At 42.8% G+C, this 22002-nt stretch overlaps 1 protein-coding gene across 3 annotated transcripts in view; it reads right to left on the minus strand.

Moving 5' to 3' along the window:
- CSMD2 (CUB and Sushi multiple domains 2) overlaps positions 1 to 22002 on the minus strand; it is a 506434-nt gene that overhangs the window by 342275 nt on the left and 142157 nt on the right. For all 3 annotated transcript variants that reach the window (XM_081871629.1, XM_081871627.1, XM_081871630.1), the window contains exon 5: positions 9586 to 9793. In XM_081871629.1, coding sequence (XP_081727755.1) covers positions 9586 to 9793 — 208 coding nt within the window. The remainder of the gene's footprint in view (positions 1 to 9585; positions 9794 to 22002) is intronic.

Raw genomic sequence — 22002 nt, forward strand, 5'->3', positions numbered from 1 at the left:
ATGAGGAAGCTGTTCATATTCTGGGGACAGAACAGTTGTAAAAATGTGTCATTTAACCACCAGAGCCTCTTTCCCTACACTCCCCCTGAAAGCTAAATGTTTAATGACAATTGGCCAAAAGTTATAAAAATCAATTAAATGATATTACACTTTTAACTTCCATATTCATCATTGCAATATCTAAGAACACTTGCCTTAAGAAACTGCAAGCTATTGCAGTTTGGTTTTATGGCTTGCATTGACAGCATTTTGATGGAGAGGCTATCAATTAATGAATAACCCAACCTTATTTCAAGTGCCTGAAATTATTCCAGGTTAAATTCACCTCCAAGGGAAAAGCCAAAGCAAAATATCTCTATGCTTGCAGTTCATGGCAAATTCAGATATCTTGTTAGATTAAACTTTTGATACTGGAGCACACTTGGCCCCAAGGGTTAAAGTCTAAATCATGTATTGGACTCCAGATTTTATTTGATGGATAAGGTGAGGAGAGATGATCTATTGAGAAATCAGCATTAGGATGAAGCAACAAGGAGCAGGTCTCAGATGCTAGAGAGTTGGTTACAGCAACTGGCCAGTTTAGGTACTACAGGACCAGGGAGAGCTCCCAGGGACAATAGCATTGTTCTATAATCCATTTCAATCTATATGCCTCAGTGATGGCCTACCGTGGCCCAACTACCAAAATTTCTAAATACAGAAAACTGTATTTAGGGAAGAGATGCAAATGAACTGAGGAAGCCAAAACTGCAGCAAACTGCACATACTTCAGTGCTGGAATTAATTCTAGAAATTCTCCTAACTATACCAGAATTCAGAATAAGAAGAATGCTGGCCAGAGAAACTCATATGGGGCATTATAGGCTATATCTCTTAAATCCTAATAAGAGACATTTAGCCTAAGTAAGGATGTAGCTAAGAAGGATGCACGGCGTTTCCATTAGCTGCTCTGGTTTGCCAAAAGCGGCTTAGTCATGCTGGCCACATGACCCGGAAGCTGTACACCGGCTCCCTCGGCCAGTAAAGTGAGATGAGTGCCGCAACCCCAGAGTCGTCCGTGACTGGACCTAACGGTCAGGGGTCCCTTTACCTTTAAGGATGTTCAAGTAATTTCTCAACTCACAAGTATATCAAAATACGTTTTTAAATGCATAAATTGGAGAGGATTTTTTTTAAAAAAATAAATAAATCTGTTTTTAATATGAATTTTCAAGCAGGTTCTTTTTTATGGCAAACTTATTGCAGATGCAAGAAGGAACCAACTAATGGGGGAACACATGAAAATTCTGCAGACCAGAATACATTTGACCTGAGCATCCATCTGTGCTGAGCAGTGCAGTGCAACAGTTAAAGCAACTTGAAGACTTGCTCTCCTTACTATTGTGAAGCCTCCTTCTACCTTTCCCGCTTCATCTTTCCAGCTTGACAATAATTTGGTCTAAACCAACAAGAAATCTAGGAGAGGTGAATGTTGATGCCTGTTTATATCCCTGTGTTCTGGTGATGGCTGAGAGATGGAAACAATAGCTTTAGAAAATGAGAGGGTCAATATGGCAGAAAATATATATGGTATTTTTGTTTTCTATTCTTCTATAAAGCCTGTTCACCCGTTCCCTACAAGAGAAAACACAATTAGGGAAGGCCCACTGAACTAGAATATGTTGCCAACATTTCCCTACCAGGCGAGAAAACCCAGAACTGTCATTTCTAATTGGCTAGAAGGCTTTTCATTCCCCCTCACTGCTTCTCTCCTACTTTTATTCCATCTCCATTACAGCTTCATTTCACACTTTTCAGGAAAACAGGAGGGCCCAAGATCTCACCAGAAACAGTGCAATTGCCATTAAAGGGGCTGTAAAAAGTGTTGTTTCATGAGCTGTGTGAAGTGTCATTGTTAGGTGATCCGCATGTGGTGAACCACTCCTGGACTGCCTGTTTCACACCCACCTGGTAACATGATATCCATGTGAGCCTGATGCAGATAAGAGCCAAAAGCCAGGAGGTCAAATGCAGGAAGCAAACAAATGCCCTAGCACATGTCAAGCTCAGAAAGAAGTTTAGCAAAATCCTGCTTTCTCGCAACTGAAGCAATAGCTGCATGACCCATCTATGGCATTCTCATTTCATCTGCAGAAGAACAACAAAGCTGTCCTGATGTATAGAGAAACTCACTCTGGAGTAGAGCCGAGGAACAAAATTTGCAACAAGGCTCAAAAGCTCACTCTTGGGATTAAATCTAATGCAGGTCAAACTATCATCCTTTTTATTAAAGGATTGCTGCTCTACTTTCTCCACTTGCAAACCCTACCTTGCCAACCACTCTTCCTCCACACCTAAGCAAACCTTCTCACTTTCCACTTCATCCACCCCCTTGCCTATACCCACAAGCTCACCACCTGCCCCCTGCCCTCCCAGCTCATCCCTACCCCATTTTAATGGAATTGGAGAGGTGCTTTGTACAGCAGCTTGCTAAACTGCTACGTGAAGTGCCTCCCCCTTCATTAAACCTCACTGCAGGTGTGAGGCCACCTACTGGCAGCCACACTAACTGCAGCATGGTGACAGTCTGATATTTTTATGCATATAGGGGAGAAATCGATTTGTGCCTTTGACATGCATTTATTTACTTGCTTATATATCACTTAAGGACTTTTTAGTGGGAAGTGATACATAAATTTAATGAACCTAAACTTCGCAACAACTATGACTATGACTGCTACTTAATATTTGTTGCTGTTAGTAGTTAACATTTGTATAGTGTTTTAGTGTTCTAACTTTTTCACATTATCTGGTCCTAATTCTAATAATCCTGTAAGGCAAGTCACTATTATTATCCTCAGTTTTAGTGGATGGGAAAGAATGAAGCAGAGAGAGAGAGGCTTGTCTACTGAGTTCATGGTAGAAGTGATATTCAGACAAGAGGGCACCTGGTTCATAACTCAGTCTCTTAGCACTTGGTATGTAGAACCAGACCGCTGGCATGTATAGGTTATCCTGAGACATAATTGTATACAGACATAAACAGAGGGGGCAGCAATTACTCCTCCAAAATGGCACCCCAATTTTGTGTTAGGAACAGCCACAATACACTGTTATTATGTATCGAGACCATTTCTCCCTCACACCATCCCAGGCATTAGGAGTGAATATCTTAAGCCTGGCTGAATAAATTTTAAACTGGTTAATTTCTTTAAAAAGGTAACTTTCTAGTCTTAAGCCAGAAACAGGTTTTTTATATAGAAACAAGAGGGAAGAAATAGTTCACTAATGACTTAGCAGGGTACATGATTTAGTCACTACTAATCTGCTAGTAGCAGCCTTGAAAACAACAACAACAACACTAATTTCTTTATATAAATGGGAAATGTAGAAGCTGTAAGACTTGCCTGCAAGTGCCCATTTTTCTTCCAAACCTTGGTTCCCAAGGCAAGTATTGATGTGATGCCCTGCTCTGTCAGTTGTGAGTCGTGACACAAAAGTGAGTTAAGGCAAGACTTTTTTGTGTGTGATGGAGTCTCATTAGGCAAGCCCTTCTTTTTGAGGGAGGGGGTTATTCTGGACGTGAATTCTGAAAGATTTAAGGTAGCTGGGATCTCAGACTTGGAACTTTGGCCATGCAGCCCAGGCACATTGGTTTTTTCTACCAGAAGGAAATTGGCAGCTGGAGGGCCTTGCTTGATCACCACTGGACTGTCACATAAGGAGACTACTAAAGCAGCTCATGCCTTTGGAAAGATGAGGAGGGGCAGAGACAAAACACATCCCACCTGGCACTGTAAAATTGTCCTAGCTCGAGAATGAGCTACTAGCACGCTGCCAATTCTTTCTTGTTGTCTCCAGGCTTAAAAACTTCTGTCAAGCTGTTTTGCGTACAGATGCTTCCTCCTCTTTCTGGAAAAGAGTGACAAGTGGGATGCCGCAGGGTTTTTTCCAGGACTCAATGTTGTTCAACATCTTTATAAATGACTTGGATACAGGATGACACCAACCAGGGAGAGGTAGCTAATGCTGCAGAAGGCAGAATTGGGATTCAAGACAAAAGAACTGGGCCAAAACTAACAAAACAAATTCCATTAGGAACAAATGTAAGGTTCTCAACTTGTGCAGGAAAAATATGACTTGACAACAATGCATGCGGAAAGAATATGGGGTTTTTAAGAGACCACAAGTTTAGCATGAGTCAACTGTGTGAAGCAGCAGAAGAAAAAAGGCTAATGCCACTCTAGGCTGCATCAACAGAAGTATAGTACCCTGATCAAGGGAAGTAATAGCACTGCTCTATTCTGCCTCTGTCAGACCACACCTGAAGTACTGTGTCCAGTTCTGGGCAACACATTTTAAGGATAATACTGGCAAGCTGGAACATGTACAGAGGAGGGTGACCAGGATGTTCAAGAGTCTGGAAACCAAGACTTATGAGGAATCATTGACATAGTTGGGTACATTTAGACTGGAGAAGAGAAGACTGAGAGGTGATATGCTATCCATCTTCAAATATCTGAAGGGCTGTCACATAGAAGATGGAGCAAGTTTGTTTTCTGCTGCTCCAGAATGTGGGACCCAAACAAATGGATTAAAATGACAGGAAATGATATTCTGACAAAATTTTAGGAAGAACTTTCTGATGGTAACAGCTGTTCCACGGTGGGACGGACAACCTCAGAGGGTGGAGGACTCATTTTTTAGAAGTTTTTAAATAGAGGTTGGGTGGCTATCAGTCAGGAATTTTTTTCTGTTGTGATTCCTCCAACCCTCCAATTCTTTGATTTTATGCTGCCTCCAGTTATGGTTGTGCCTCTTCCATCCTGAAGCATGGCACCACATCCAACACAAGTTTGCTACATGGATGGTTCAAATTTTTCTGTGTGTTTTCTATGAGTTTTTTGACCTAATTATAGCTGTTTATAATTCTTATTAAATATTTGAGTCAGAATGCATAATTTGGCCTTGAGTCTATCTGGCATGTTGCTAATAATTAAAATCATGGCTCTTATTTTGTTTTAATAAAGGAAATTAAAAGGCAAAAGGGGAAATGATTTCTAGCAGTATTGTGAAACAGAATCATAAACATATTTTAAACAAAACACCAGATTTCTTCTCTCTCTCAGCCCACTCCACCCCCACCCCCACTGGCAAAAATTACTTACAAAAAGAAGGGGGGAAATGAATCATTTGAATTTAATTACCAACCTCTGGGTATTCTTTGGCAGCTTTCAAAAGTAAAATTTGAAAAGCCTTTTCCAAGTCTGTGCCTAGAACTTGAGAAGTTAGTTTCTTATGAATACAAAATTAAATTATGCTGAAATCATGGGGAGTTCTCCAGGCCAGTAGACTGGAAAGAGAAGCCCTCTGGCTTACTTTAGACAACAGAGACCTGGCCCTTTTCTGAAAAGGGACTCTTACAAATAATGAGGTTTGCCAAAGGCAGCCCAAGGCAGCTAGTCCCTGGGGAGGGGGGGGGGATCCACACAGTATCCACTAACATAGCATAATGCACCAGGAAGAAGTCCTTCATAAGCATAACAGAAAGATGGTCTGCTAGTCTTCTCCTTGACTCATTTATGCTGTTCAACACCCATCTGTCACAGACAGCGTACCATTGGCCAATTGTACCCCAAAAAATCTGGAGGGCCACAGGTTCCCCATCCCTACTTCACTTCACTGGATATAATCTGAAAGCTCTTATAGAGATCAGAACTGGTCACATGACTTGATGTGGTCTTAATCACTGTTAACCAAGATTTTGCAGATCCAAAATACCCAGGAGAAATCTCTGCCCAGGAACATAGCAAGCTGCATTATACTGTGTCAGACCATTGGTCCACCTAACTCAATACTGACTGCAATGGCTAGAAGCAGCTTTCTAAGGTTTTAGGCAGCAGTCTTTTCCAGCCCTACCTGGAGATACCAGGGATCAAACCAGAGACCTTCACATGCAAAGCAGATGCTCTACAGCACAGCTACAGCCCTTCCCCTGATGGTAGCATAATACCACCCCATATTCAGGACCAGCTGCAAACTTGGGCTCTTCTCTGTCCTTAGGGAAGAGAAACAGGACAGAAAGGCTGTTGGGAGAAGCTCACCTCCCTCCTACCTGCAACAGACACTTGCTGCCAGCATTACACCAAGACAAGCCAAAGGCCTGAATAGTCTCAGAAGCTTCATAGCTTGTGAAGTTTGCTAGCACCTGATGAAAGTGACTGCCCCCTAAAGTATTAACGTACACTAATAAATGCCATTTCTGCATTAAAAAGAGCAACATCTAATTTTCATGCAAGCTCCAGGAACATTAAACAATTGGGTACGAGTTAAATGGCAGCTATCCCAGATTAATAGCTTTGCAACAACTCAGACTATAATTCCCCCCAAACAGCTTGTCAGGCAAGTATAAAATTAGCTACATGAATACGTCTTTACTTCTGATGGTGACACAACTGTGGTAAACACATTACCTTTTAATTTAATACCCAGCAATATCTCTAATTATGTCAGCAGTTGACAACCTTTCCCCTTCCTGAGAGGATTTGGAGTGTAGAAATAATGGCCTCCCCCCCCCCCCCAAACATCGTGTAAATTGCCTGGTCACCTATGATGACTAAGGATTGGTTATGAGTGACAAGGCAAGGAAAGGATGATCTGGTCAATTAGAAAAGAGTTCCTCTCCACCACCACCTCCTTTTCACCATCTAACTACCACAAATCACTTACAGCATTATGTTTGAGAAAAAGAATGTTTGCAGTTAATGGAGATTTCAGGTCTAGAACAGGGGACCTGCAGGCCTGTGTTCTCCTGTCCTATCTGGTGAACCACTGAGGCTGTAGGTTGGAGCATTCCCTGGATGGTAAAGTGCTCGTAGGCTCTGGAGTGATTGACCCAAGTTGACCACTGGCTCTCTGATCTGGCTTTTGGATCAGGCTGGGATTTTTCCTGGGCAACACAAGTGTCTACTCTACTGTGTGTGGCTCCCAGCTCTTGATGCTCATTCCACAGCTACCAAAGGGCCAGAACTTATACTCTCTTTTTATCAATGCAGCAGTAATGTTCAACAGGACTTTGGAACTTGAAATATTAGAAGTAAGTGAAACCTCTGGGCTGCCAAACCTGCAAAATTTCAAGAAATGTGTGAATGTGCACCAAGCCTATCTGTGGTGGAAGCAGGTTCTTCTGCCAATGGCAGACAGTGGGTGGCTGCCATGATTCGGCATCATTCCAAGTCATTTTTTTGGGGGGCGGGTTGGGGTTGGTGGCTACTGGACATCCAATGCTGCTGGCACTAATAAGACCTCCCTCCATCACACCCACCCCAATTTACAAAACATCTTCCTTCTCCAATTTAGCCACCTGTAGATTTGTTTCAGTCCAACATACTGGCTGCTTATTGTGGTGGTGGTCATTTCCACTGTCATGGTGGCATTTTATTTGGGCAGCCACTAAACTCCACCCAAGTTGGTTTCTCTTCTTCAGATACTTCACAAGCACCCTGTCTTGGACCTCAAGACATGCCCTCTGTGTCCTCCTTCCTTTCAGAAAGAAAGCACGGGTCCAGCCCCAAATGCAAAGGTTGCTCTCTTTTTCCCCACTGAGAATTATTTACCACAGGAAATAAAAAAGAAACACAACTGTGATTACAAGAGAAGATTGATTTATTTTGCTCTAAGCAGATGGAGCCTGTGTTATTTTAAGACTCCTTCATGAATGATTCTCTGCATCTTTTATTCTGGGTATCTCTCAGTCACAGTGTCTTGTAACACAGCAGGAGGGGAGAGCGGAGAGATAGGTGACAAAATGCTAATCCTGCCATCAGAGCCCAAAAGGAAGACCTTGTCTTTGAAGAGACTGCATTCCCATCCTGCAATGTAAAGCCCTGGAGTCAGCAGCCGCTGCAGCCCAAGTGGGGGCCTTGATAAAAAATACTTTGTCAATGTCACACGGGCCCAGGGTACACTTACACATTAGAAATTAAGGCAAAAGCAATATACTACAAAAGACACATGGCTGCTTCCAATTGCTTCACGTATCTTCCTTTCATCTTCCCATTTAATATTTGATTAAATATTATTTCATTGCAATTAAAGTTTCCATGTCTCATTCTATTTCCCCACCCTAGAATCCTCCAGAGCAGTTAGAAAACAAAAAACTGCTTTGAGTTCCTCTCCAAAACACATTTGTATTGCCTTTCCAAGAACCCCCATTTTACTTGAACGTAACAACATTCTAGCCCACCATCCTGTGCTCATAGCGGCTAACCAGATGACTATGGGAAACCTCCAAGATGCACCTCGGTTACAGCATCATATGAACACTGAGACCACCTGGCTTCAAAAGTCTTATGGCTCCTCTTACTGCTGGTACATCTTAATCTAAAACAGTGGGACATTTCCAGCAGCACAAATATCTTCTTCCCCTTCACAATTTCTGGGGGTGAGGATGAGGTGCCATGGCAGAAGTTCAGAGTTTCACCAAGTCAACAAGGGATTGTGTACCCTAATTGCTTAACTAGCGCCACCAATGGTTACAGAGACAAATGGACAGAGGCAATGGTGGCGTTCCAAAGGGAAGGGAGATTCACTGGTCTACAGGAGCCTGAGGTTCATCCCAAGCCACAGTTCAGAGCAAACCTAATTTTAGCAAGATCACCACTGTTCCCATAACAGAGACAGCAACCCATTTTAAAATAATCACACCATTCTAAAAAGCAAGGTTACGGACCGTTACATCCTACACTTTAAATTCTATGGAAATCATCAGCAAGGACATGTATCAAAGACAGAAACCCATTGCTGCAAAGCTTAACCAAGCTATCAAAAATATCTAGATATTTCTCATTACTGCATGCTTTAAAAAGCTCTTAATAGTGACTATAACAAGCTGCAAATCCTGATCATGAAATCTTCCCTTTAAGTGCAAAACTTTAGTGCATCATAGATGACACCCTGCATTTCATTTCAGAGTTAAAATCATAAATGCACAGATACAATTAAATCTGTATGCCAATGTGAGCAGTACAGAAAATCAGAACTTAACTGCACTCCACAAAAACTAACAGCAAAGGGTTGTATCCAACATCAGCTATGCTAAAAGAAGACCCACTGAAATAAATCTAAATTAGTCATGTTCATTAATTTCAGTGGGTCTACTCTGAGTGTAACTACTGTGAGATACATCCCACAAATCCTTAAAAAAATCTGGACCCAGACTATCAAAGAGGCTGCCTCAACCCCTATGATATATTGCAGCTTTTAAGACTCGCAGTGCCCTTTTTAAATACCTCTACTTTTATTTATTTATTTTATTTCAGAACTCATCTGCTGTTCTACATCAAAGTGTACGCGAGTGGTGTGCAGAAATAGAATATAAAACATAATACAGGTCACAAAGCAGTGTTAAAAGAAAACAACCAATGAGAATGAAAGACTGCATTAAAAATAGACTAATTTTGGAAGCCTTGAGAGATATGTCTGATTTAAGTCTGCAAGGACACACACGTAGAGGCTTGGAGCTTTCTTTCCCCACAGATTCACCAAAGTTGAGAGATATACTGGCAGATAACCCACAGATATAAGAAAGCATAGCCATCATCTTACCATAGGGAGGACCCTTCAGTTCCAGTAACCTCTAAAAAGTCGTATTCATCTTCTAGCTGGAAATCCAGGAATACCAAAGCGATGGTGTCCCCAGGCTCTGCTAGAATGGTCCATGTGCAGTCTGCATTGTTGCTGTACTCCGAAGGATAATGGGGGGTTGAAATAATCCCACTCTGCCCCCGAAGTGTTCCACCACAGGCATCATCAGCTGAAGGCAAAATATGAAGTTGAATTAGAAGTAAGATGTATTCAGTTTGCATTTTCAGGCAAACCTATGTCATTCTCACTTCCTTACAGATTTTGTGATGTAGTTCTCCAACCAAAATGGTTTGCACAGAAGTACATATAATACTGAGGCACTCTTAGTGGGTGGTTACCTAGACCAATTTTTGCATGGAGGAAGAGGATGATGATGATGATGTATGCAAATGGATGTGGAAATGGGTCAAACTGAACTGCCCCACCACCATCCCTAGGCACCCACAACTTAAGGACAAACTCCAGGCTCTAGCTTCGTAAGGTCTCGGAAGACCTGCTCTAAAACAGTGTGGCTGGAGGTGCTTCATCGTGTGGGGAAGGCAGTCTGTGCATGCTTAGAAGCAAATTTTATATTTCTTCACGCATATTCCACGATCCAACTTTAGGGCTCATACAAACTTGTGCTTGTCCCTTGCCTAGAAAGCACAGGTCTGATTAGTTTTCCCTTGCCTCTCCACTTTCCCCTGGAAATCCCGTTCAAACTCAGTTGACATTTGCTCCAGTTCAGCAGTAAAGATCAGGTTTCCTTGCGGGGGAAAGCTGCAGGGCAAGGGCTGGATGAGTCCTTAGTCTGCTTATTTGTGTTTCTGGCTTCTACAAGGTTGGGGGCTTTGTTGTAAATGCCATCAAGAAAGTATATCCCTCATCCCCATGGGAGGGCACAGCAAAGTGATGACAGTTTGCCAAAGCTGAAATATTATGTCTATATGGTTCTTTCCGACACACAGTCATTTAGCACAAGGCAGTTCAGGCTCAAACGATACATGGCAGAAATGTGAGTGACCTTTCGCCCTGATATAGTGGTTTGTTTTTAATGTAAAACTCCTTGGAGGTGATAGCAAGGGGGAGGGAATGCAGCTTGGAAGGGAGCAATAGAACAGATAGAAGAGACCGGGCAAATCTGGAAGGTGGGTGGAATCAGGAACATAGAAATCTGTCTTATAGCAGGTCAGACTATTTGTCCACCGAGTCCAGTATTGACAGGCAGCAGCTCTTCAGAGTTTAAAGTAAGAAGTCCTTTCATATCACCAACGAGAACCTGATTCTTCTAATGGAATACACTGGAGACTGAACTGTAGATCTTCTGCAAGAAAAGAATGTGCTTCGCCACTGGGCATTAGGACCCTCTACTCGGGCATGGGGCTTTGAGCATTAGTGCGTTAGTGGGGCACCACCCTCCACTGGGGCAAAAAACCAATTCTGCTTTGGAAAAAAATTCACCACTATTGTTCTTTTTGCAATAGCTTATATTCTGACATTCAACATAAACAGCACCCAAGGCAGCTTTCTCCATGAAATGGCTTGCTTTGTCCTTGTTTTTCATCACGCCGGTTGTGGAGTTGGATGCAATGCTCATTTTACTGTCTATAATGTAAGCCTACTGTCCTTGGCTGAAACCCCTTCTCAGCCACAAGCTCACAAAACTAACAACAAATAGGAGTGCAATGAAATCTGGAGTGCGCTTGAACATAGCTTGAAGGAAACAGTTCACAAGTATTCTATCAAGGTGGCAAAACGCAAAAATACTAAGGCAGCAGTAGCTTTAATGAAAACAGAAGAATAGACAAATGATTGATTTAGCTATCTGCAAGCTGAATTCTATATACAGTAATCTTGTATTCCACAGCATTTCAGAAGAATTTGGTAATTTGAGTTATCTCTTGTTGACATGTTGGACATTTTCATTTTTAAAACTTAATCTATTTAAATTTTTGACAAGTCACAGTCAAATATTTGGTTCTATTTAGTTTATTGTTGCTTATGCCATAGAGTGTGTGCATGTGCCAAGTGGCATATATGACTGGCAATTATTTGTAATAGCTCATGGCTAAAAACGACTTAAAAATGACTGATTCATTAATGTAATCCTTTCCGTTGCTTAACATGCATATTAAAAAAGAGAAAATACCACAAGTCTCCCCCCTTTCCATATTTCAGAAATATATTATGTTAGCAACCAAAAATAATGTCTTCATTGCCATCAGTTGATAACAATTGTTGAAAAATATTAATTGGGTTCTTGTTCTGTAAGTATCTCACAGCAAAGGCTCTCCAGTCCCCAGAGATAGGAGTTGCAGCATTTTCCTCGGTCTTTGAGGGCTGAAACAGGGACTGGGAGCAGGAAGATGGGAGTTTTGCAAACAAGTTAGAGCTGAGCATCAAAACAAAGAACCAGAGCTGAAAAACATATCATAAAATTGCAGAGCTGGAAGAGACCATGGAGATCATCTGGTGCAGAACTAGCAGCACCATTGCTGCTCACGCAAACTCTCAGCCCAAACAATAAACACTTTATTGCCATTTTCCTGTCTAAGAAGTCCGCTTCTTTGGTGGGTGGCCCTGGGTCCCATGGTGATCCGAGCAGGGGACAGAGATTGGCGCCCTTCTCACTGCTTCTTGTCCATGCCGCTGGCACTGGGTGGGCTCCTGCTTGAGGGGTGGGCTCGAGGGGTGGGAAGTGGGGTTATCCAAGGCTGGTGCAAGGGAAATTATTCTCTCCCTTCCTCCCAAACTCCATCATCTCTTCAATATCGAAGGCCTCATCCCCAAAGCATTAGGAGTTTGGCAATGAATGCAGTAAGGGAGGGCTGAATAGTAAAGGATGATGTAGGAACGGAATGGGTGCATTTGCTCACCTTTGCTATTAAACCACTATTAATATTGGGTGGGTTTCCTCTAGTTCCAAGTTCAGTCTGTGATTATTGCTGCTTGTGTAGCCAAATCAGCACTGCCCACACATAAAAGAAAGGTATCAGCAGGCTGGGGGAATCCCAAGGTTTGCAGAAGGACAGAAATACTGAAGGGGAAATAACCAGACCCAAAAACAGTGAAATGAGGACCAAGCTTTTAAAGATCTATACGTCTCCGGGAGTAGGGCGTCTTCTTGTTGTAATTCGACATCGTAGAGTCTCTGAGTGATAATTACTTTAGCCTTGTTCAGAGTTCCAATAAGAAGATTTTCAGGGTTTAGGCCAATTTGTTTGACTTGACTTGCAAAACTTGACTTGAAATGAGGACAGAGGCATGAAAAACCTGAATTGAGGGTTTTTCATGGACTGGAGTAGTTGGAATCCTAAACAAAAGTACTGTACTCCACACTGCAATGTTTTGCTGCAGGTCCCGCCCACCTCTAAATAAGCAACACACACACACACACACACAGAGTCATTCAGTAAAGCTGACAGCATTTACTGTGCAGAAAGAGAACGGGATCCATGGCTTGCCACAGGTTATCTTCCTGTACAAGCTGACTCTATTAACGCAAAGCTATTAGAGCAAATAAAGTAGGAGGATCAAGGACGAAAAACATGGGGAAGAAGATAAAGGGAAGTGAAGAATTAATTTGACTTGCATTGTGGTAGTGTGTCACTTTAGGATGTTGGAGTGCCATCAAAAGGCGGCACTATTTATTGAGAAGGCGCCAACAAAAGCCTGTTAACTTTACAATGCACACTACAGAACAGCATTGCAGATGCGTTCGTCAAGGGGCTCTCTCCAGCTTTACATGGTGAACACCTATTTGTCTCAAGCAGCTTTAAAACCCAAGGATAAATATTGTCATTATATTTTCAAAAGACTTCTGGTTGAAGGCACAGGTCATCTCCACTTGAACATTTACAGCACTGTTGCGTCAAACTCATCAGTCCTATATCTGGAAACTTTGGGTCACACAATACTATGCCAGCAGCAAAACAGCCTCTTAACTCCCCCCCCCCCCAACACATCTACTCCCTGGGTGTCCTCTTCAAACTGAAGAGTGGAAAATATTTGCAAGGCCCAATGCCATCTTAGGTATACATCAGTCTCTTATAGGCTAAGCCCTATACACTTCTCATTAGGGTATTGAAGCAGCTCATCAGATTGCCTTCCTACTTTAGGTGAAGCTGTTGTGATGTCATATGCTGCAAGCTTGCAACTTATGTGAATTTAACTTGTGTACATTCAGCTTTAGGCTCTTGGCAAAATATTCTCAATAAATTAAAAGGGGGTGGAAAGGGGCCGGGCATCCAGGAAAAAAGACTTCAGCAATCCCACATGCATTGCACCCAATATGTTTTTGACTATGCACGATTTTGGCTTTAGGCATGATCCCCGGATGTAAGTTGCAAGCTTACTGTACATCTTTAAAAAGTGAGTAAACATGTTCATGAAGTAGGCAAGCATTATTGGCTACTAACCACAATACCTAGGTTCACCATGAGTCAAGGCAGCCTGCTGCTGAACATCAACTACTGGAGAACAAGCAGGAAACAGGATCCAGACTACATGGGCCTTCAGTCAGACCCAGCAGAGGGATTTAAAAATGTACCTGTAAACCTGCACTGTCCTTACCTTATCCCACAATGACTTGACAAGCTTCTATCTGCTTCTTTGGTTCTGCCAGTTTTTTCTTCTCTAGACCAGAGATATCCAACATGGTGCCCTCTAGTGTTTGCTGGACTACAGTTCCCATCAGCTCCAGACACAATGGCCAATGGTCAGGAAGCTTGAGTGTTGTAGGAAAACAATCTCTGGAGAGCAGTATGTTGGCTACCCCTGCTCTATACTGATCCTTGGTCAAATCAGCAGAACTCTCCTTTTCACAATATGAGACAGCTGGCTTGGTCTTGGAATATTTACCACCAAGGCATATTGTCACAATGTTATCTTGATTATTTCCTGCATAATCTGTGCCAAAGGCTTTGGTCTGAGCTAATCCACAGCCCCAAAGGCCAGTCCAAACAGGTACAATTTAAGACACTTGGTCCAAAAGGTGCTCAGGATTTGGCATCTCTGGAATTGTAATATTAGTAGGTATACAGAAGTTTATAGTGAAGCACTAGGCCACATTGTGCAGGAGAATTCTTGCATCAGTATCTTATCCCCAATACTTCAAACAGTCTTAAAAAGAGGGGGAGCCACAAATAGAAATCAGAAGCCTTAATAAAGCTTGCAGATCATCATTTGTCATCTGGAATTGAGGCTACGCTTGGAGCAAGGTACTGGGTGTGCATAAAAGCTGGACACAAACTTAAATGCTCCAGCAAGGGAGATTCCCAAGGGGGTGGGATCCACTGAGAACATCTCTTTCCCCACATTTGCTGCCTGAATCTAGTACATGGATAGCATCATTAAGAGGAATCTCTCTGTGCACCTTAAAATATTATAACGGTATCCAGCGGAAGGAAGCGATCTTTAACACACTTTGAGCCCGAGTTATGATATGGCTTGGTAGAATCTTGGTTTCTGAACAATTCAGCCACCATCTCAATGAGCAGGGCCTGAAATGACTGCTGTAAACTCCAGGAGGAAAGAAGCTCCCCTTCACGCCAACTCAGATTTCTTATGACCATCTGTTGCCCAACTGTGTCAAGCCGGTGAGGCAAACACATTGCGTAAGTACAAATTGCATCCCTGTGTGTGACAGCTGGTACTCGGGGCAGAAATAACCCAAACCACAATTCTGTCTGCATTTTGAAAAGGAACAAGCCAAACTGGCAAATAATTGCTACAGCCACTTGGGGGACAGGAACAGTGTCTGAAAGCCATGGACATGCGAGTTTCTTAATCACTTCTGTGGAGTCCATTATGCATTTCCCCATGTGAGGAAGGCTAGAGGTTCAGCAGTGAAGGTGCTTTTGCTGACAGGCCCTGATCCAAACAGGTGCTTCAGTGACCTTCAGCCTCCTCCCAAGTAGCCTTGCAGGCAACTAGCAGGGCACTTCGGCTCTGAAGTTTCTGCCTGGCTTATTGCCTCCTCTATCCCTGTGGTTCTGGATGAGACGAGAGTAGTCCAGGAATCCAGGCAGCTGATGTGAGGCAAGGCTTCCTTAGGACAAGGTCTCCTCAGGAACATTGGCATTATGGAGATTGCTGGAGAGTCCTGCTCCTCTTGCTCCTCCTCTGAGGACAGTTCAAGTTCAAGGTCTAGGCAGAGTTCAACTGTGACAACCACGATCCTTTACTGGCCTTCCAAAAGCCCAAGTTCCATTTAGAACAGAATGAGTAATAACAGAATTAGTTTTAAGTATTTACTGTATATATGTCTAATGCTCAAGTGCTTATCATAAAGTACCTCAGGAACCCTTCCAACAGCCTTCTAAGGCAGGCCAGTGGTATTCTCTCCATAATTAGGAAGGGAGACACTGAAGCTGAGAGGAATAGTGGTTAGTTTGTGGCTGAGGCAATCTTCTTCAAAACCAGGGGCTTTCCAGATAACACGCTGCATTCATTGAACCATTTCCAGCATCCTCATCTGGGTAAATCAGACTAAGTTTCTGGTACTCGTGATATCATGATCAGGCCAAAGTTGTGTGGTGATCATCCTCATAATCCAGAACTAGAGTGTGTTCTCTCCATCTTAGGATCCCTAAGGTCAGTTGCTGGAGCCAGAACAGCTGGGTTTCAGCTGGCATAAGGCATTGCTCTTCCAGACAGGCTGGGGCAACTTCTAGAGTTTATAGTATATTTGATTGGCCAAACCAGAGGCCTCTTGCTGCCTGCCATATTCACAGAGGTGGATGCTACACACAGCCCCATCTCCTTCTGTTGTGCTGACCAGTAAAGAGCAGAAAGTCAGGTTATCAGTCCACATAGTAGGCCTGCCCAATCCAGAGGCTTCCCAGTGCTTGTGAATCAATATGTTTTAGACAGTAGCAGTTGTTGTGCAGCAGCATTCCTTTCCACAACTGAAGAGTGCTTTGAGGTCTAAGCACACATGGTCCCAGGTAACGCACCAAGATAGGTCACAGCCCAAGGCTATGAGTTTTGTAGTTCAAGTTCCTGAGGCCTGGATGACATGACTGTTGACAGACAATTTAAGAAACAGGACAGTAGGAATACTGATGACAGAGACAATGTGGATATTTCTTTTTTTTAAGGCCCCAATTAAAGAGTCGATTTTCCATCCTGAAAATCATTTCTCCGTTAAATTCTTCATGGAAATCATCCCACGGTACTCTCTCTGAATAAAACCATTATGTCAGACCCGATACCAAAACAGTATAAACCAGCTGGTTCCTTTTCTGGAGAATTATCCCCTTTGTTCTTGAAACTTTAATTAAAAAATCCTTTTAAAATATTAAGAGCTTCCAGCACTACTTGTTAATATTTCCCCTAATTTGATGAGCTTATTTTTAACTTATTATTACAACATATCAAAGTGCCTGTCAAGAGCCCAGGATTAATAAATAAATAAAAACAAAACATAAACACACACTTTGTGCACAGCGCATTCCAAGCAACTGTTTGAGTTCTAATAGGCCAGGGCACATTTAATGAGATAATGCGTATTTGATATGCTTAAAAAGCAGCATTACAAATGTTCTCAACTCCTTCGGCTGGCTTCCTGAATCTGTGCTCAGCTGCCAAGTGGAGTCATAAACCCATCAGCTCTGCTTAAATTCAGCAAACTAACTAACAAAGGGTTTGGGGTGTTTTTCACTTAGCAAGCTTTGCCTATGTGGCGGGAGGAAGGTTTTATTATTATTATTATTATTCCTCCTAGAGCATGGAAGATGGTGTGGTGGCATCTCTATTCAACCATGAGGGCAATGAGCCATGAGAGGATTCAAATGACACACCTCTCAAGAGCTGAAGATCTTTGGAAAGTACAGGTATTTGGAGAGAGTGGGTAAATTTTGTAGAGGTTCGGCAAAACAGATATATTTGTTATTGGGCTGGTTCTGTATCCATTTTTTGTTGACTACTTCTCCTCCTAATGCTTTGCAATTATATGCACGATCACCCTGCAACAGGTTGACAGACATAATATTTTAATTATGGTTTTACTCTGGTGTTTTCCCCTTGGATGCTTGTAACTTCGGATGCTGTCTCATCTGCGTATGTCAGCTCTTTTGTGCTGATCACTATTACCTATGGCTAAGTTAAACTGAACTGAAGGTGGCAAAGCAATCATATCAGCCACACTTGATTTTAGAATTCTGTTTCCAGGACCTTAGGAAGACAAGTTGCTACTTGTCTTATACTTGTTCATATAGCTCAATACAGTGGTACCTTGGTTTTCGAATGTAATCCATTCTGGAAGACGGGTCAAGTTCTGAAACATTTGAAAACCAAAAACTCAACAGCTGACAGTTAGGCCTCAGGATCTTGCACTCAATGGAAGCCGTGTGGTATGTTCAACTGCCGAGGTGTGTTTGAAAACTGAAGCATTTACTTCTGGGCTTACAGTGTTCAAAAACTGAAATGTTTGTCAATGGAGACATTCAAAAACCAAGGTACCACTGTACTGTCCTGGATCTTGCTAGATGAAGAACTTGAACTTGGATTATGGTTTCTGCCAGCATCTTTCATGCTCAGATAAGTACAGTGCAGATCAGCAAGGTGAAGGGTTGAAGGCACAGCAGAACAACATAGCTATGCAAGCTAAGACGGTGACCCAGTGAACAGAACACCCCTTTTTCTTTGCTTCTAAAGAATGGGATGGGCACAGTGCCTTTAGACTGGGAAAGCAAATGGGCACTCCACTGAAAGAACTGGGCCTTAAATGAATGTGGGACATAACTCAAAATTACTGGCAAGTGGTGTTAGACAGCAGCAAACAGTTGCTGCCTATAATAGGTTATGAGGGTATTGAAACTTTTCCAGATTTATTTTTGATACATTTGATTTTAGGTAGGCTGACACAAGAAAAGTGCAGATGGAAGGGCATCCATAAAAGATGGGGGGGGGGGGAATGCAGGAAAGGTAGGGGAGATTTGGCTCCTTAGGAAGGGAGACTCTTACTTAACCTTAATTGAATTCCTAAGCAAATCCTCTGCAAGTCTACTCAGAAGTAAGGCCCATTTATTTTTAAAGGGCTCACTCAAGTATACACAGGACTGCATCTTTAATATTTCAGCACTGATTTGGGAGCATTAATATTTAGTTGCTTTTAAAAAAGAACTGTAAAATGAAAAGACTTTGCAAACTAGAAGAAAAGAAACTTCTTGTTTTGGAACAACGATGTGTTGCTTCAGAGTGGGAGAAACAAGTTTCTTCAAACATGAGCATCCCGCAAAGAGGCAACAAAGAACAGCTGCTGCCTATGTTAAGTTAAGAGAGTGACCTCCCCAAGAAATCCTGTTGATTTTTTTTTTTCCAGGCAAGCTGACATTAGGAGGGGCCAAGGATCACAGAGAGGTGAACTGAAGTAGCAGATAAGGTGAATTAAAGTGAGCAGAGTATAAAAGAAAAATGAGAGGGAGACGTAAAGACATTGCTGACAGGTAAAAGGAAGCGGAAGGTGAAAAAAGAAAGGAGAGAAATGTTCAAAAAGGTAAAGAGAATATGGAAGAAGGCGCAAGGAAAAAAGCTAGAGGCAGACAGCTGATGATAGAAAGGGTTGTGGGGTGGGGAGGCAACAGTAAATATAGCAGAGGAAGAACTGAGAACATGCAAAGAGGCAAAGGAGAGGAAGGTGAGAGGAAGGGAAAAACAAAGGCAAAACAGGTAACAGAGGACAAATACTTCAAGAAGGTAGATTGGGGGGGCAACCACCATCTGGCTGAGCGGGGGGTTGGGGGCAGGAGGAGGGGGGGAAAAAGAAGGTAGATGGAGAAATGGGCACCAGCAGGAGGTAGATCAGGCTTCCTCAAACTCGGCCCTCCAGATGTTTTGAGACTACAATTCCCATCATCCCTGAATACTAGGGATCATGGGAGTTGTAAGCCAAAAACATCTGGAGGGCTGAGTCTGAGGAGGCCTGAGGTAGAGAAAGAAAGGTGGTGAAAGTTGCAGAAAGCAAGAAGGTGACAGAAGGTGCTTTTAGAGGAGGTCTTACAATAAAATTGGTTAAAAGAGAAATATTTTACATGATGTTATTTTAGCTCAGTGGGGATCAGGACAGGTTGCTTCCAGCGTAGTTATTTGCTCCTTGCCCTCACCCTTTTATCTATTTTGTGGGTTTGTTTTTTGATTTGTTTTTGCAAAATCATAGAGTCATATCCATTAACACAGCAGCTCTGAAAATAACATGAACAGGGTTTCCCCTGGAGAGGGAGGAGGAGCTACCAACCCACCACTTCTCAAACTGTGCAATGGAAGATGTCCCATGCTCCAGCCCTTTGTGCCAGCTGTCACTGCTGTGGACCAAAGGAGCAACCCTCTTTCATTTTTTGGCGCATTTCTTGCCCTGCTTTTTTTTTTTTAAAAAAAAAAAACCTCCTTCCACTACGAAACAAATGATAGCCATAACTCAACCAGGGAGTCTGTGCAGTTGAGGGATTTATTACTTCTTTTAGCTCAGAGCTCAAGAATCAATTGTGGCATAATGGGGCTTCCACGCCAGAGCTGACAATGCTGCAGCAGCTGCACCCACGAAAATGCGCCTCCTGGGAAACGTTGGGCCTCTGTATACAGTGAAGCCACTTTCAGCAAGACCTGCGCTGGTTACAGCTAGGTGCCACATCTCTATCCATTTTTATTTATGTATTGAGGCTTCCAGCTGAATGACCATAGGCAGCAGGACACTGGATCTGTCTTTCTCCCTATATGATGATTCTCATGCTACTGAAGCTTCAATCATATGCACACTTTCCTGGGAGAAAGCCCTACAAGACACAGCAGCCCAATGCGTTTTTAAGGAAGCACGCATCAGCTTGTGCTGTAAATTGCAGACCATGTCAATGACAAGACAATTCTGGACTCGCTCAGTGAAAGGCATGATAGGTTGTTACTATCAACTTATTGACCTGCTTGGCCCTTTTAACAATTGACCAGCAGTTTATTAGGATCTCCATTATTCTTTTCTTTAACAGCCCTGTTCCCCACGTCAGTAGAGTCTTCCTCCAAGGCAGGAGCTTTCAAACTTTAAATCTTAAGAGAATTCTTTCCACATCTGAAGACTCTTGAGAGCTGCAGAGGATTCCAGAAACGTTCCACTCATACCCTACTTCACACAACATGGGGATTAGGACAGTTGGCTTCATTGCCACCCTGTATTAACTAAATTCCCATCCTAAAACACACCTGGCACTCCCTACACCTACTTTCACACAACGCGGGAGGTGGGGGGAGCTGTCTTTCAGGGAAGCTTGTCTACCATTACTGATCTTCTAATTAAATAACCCCTGACATGGTCTGAGGAACCCCAGGTTTTCCCAGCAAGAGTGCCTCCAAGGAAGAACTGGATTGCACTCTTGTTTTATTTGAGGCAGCAGTCTCTGTTGGGGAAAGGGTCTGTGGTGGCACAGCTACAGTGGGAGAAATAACAATGGGTTCCATGCCCAGGGTGCAGTAAGCAGAGTCATTTAATTTTAGGTTGATGTCTGGAAGGGCAGGTCAGCAAACAGGAGTCCAGTTCCAATATGCACAGGCAGACACAGCAAAAGGTCAAGTTCTAGGATGGCCAGAAAGGAGGGGGTTCTAGAAATGTAGTCAGACTAAGCAGAGGTTAGGTCTCCGATGGGCAGAACCCAAGGAAGTTGGCAGCACCATGCACAGCTCAGAATGGAGATGGAAACCAGAGAGGCTTAACTGGACTGATAGCAAACTCTAAATAGGTTTTTGGCCAATCACGGGGGCTTACAAGTGTTGTGTGTAGGGCTTTGAAAGCCCAGACAATCAGCTGATCACTGGTGTTTGCACAGCAAAATGACAGCAGGTGATCTGTTTTTGTCCATGCACACTTTCTGGGACCTTTTCCATTGAGAAAGGGGGGATTGGAACCCTGGGTTGTGGCAACTCCAACAGCAACAGTTTTTCAAAATGCTGTGAATCTTCCTTTGGCTGCAACAGGTATCCTTTCACTTTTCCCCATGACACAGGAGCAGGAACTCCTTGGCAAACGAGTCAACTTAGAAACAAGTATGAAAACAGTGTAGATGCTATAGATCCGATATGGTGAACCTGCAGCCCTCCAGCTGTTCCAGTTAGCCCCAGTCAGCATGTGAACAGCCAGAGATGATGGGAGCTATAGCCCATAGACATCTGGAAGGCCACATTCTTCACTTCTGCCAGAGATGGGTATTTGTTTTTACTGTCTCATCTCTGCAAGTCTAATTTGTCACAATGCATGATGCTGGGGTGTGTGTGTGATTTTGAGGTTCTTCTTGTGGCTGCTCCCCTAATAGGCACAAATGCCTGCACACTGCCATTCCTCCCACTGGTGTGCAAACTAATAAGTGAGGAAAGTTAGTATAATGCTGGCGCAGAAGATAAATTTGACTAAAGCTAATT

Source organism: Podarcis erhardii (assembly GCF_964252035.2).
Source record: "Podarcis erhardii genome assembly, chromosome: 7".
In the NCBI taxonomy this organism is placed as follows: domain Eukaryota; kingdom Metazoa; phylum Chordata; class Lepidosauria; order Squamata; family Lacertidae; genus Podarcis; species Podarcis erhardii.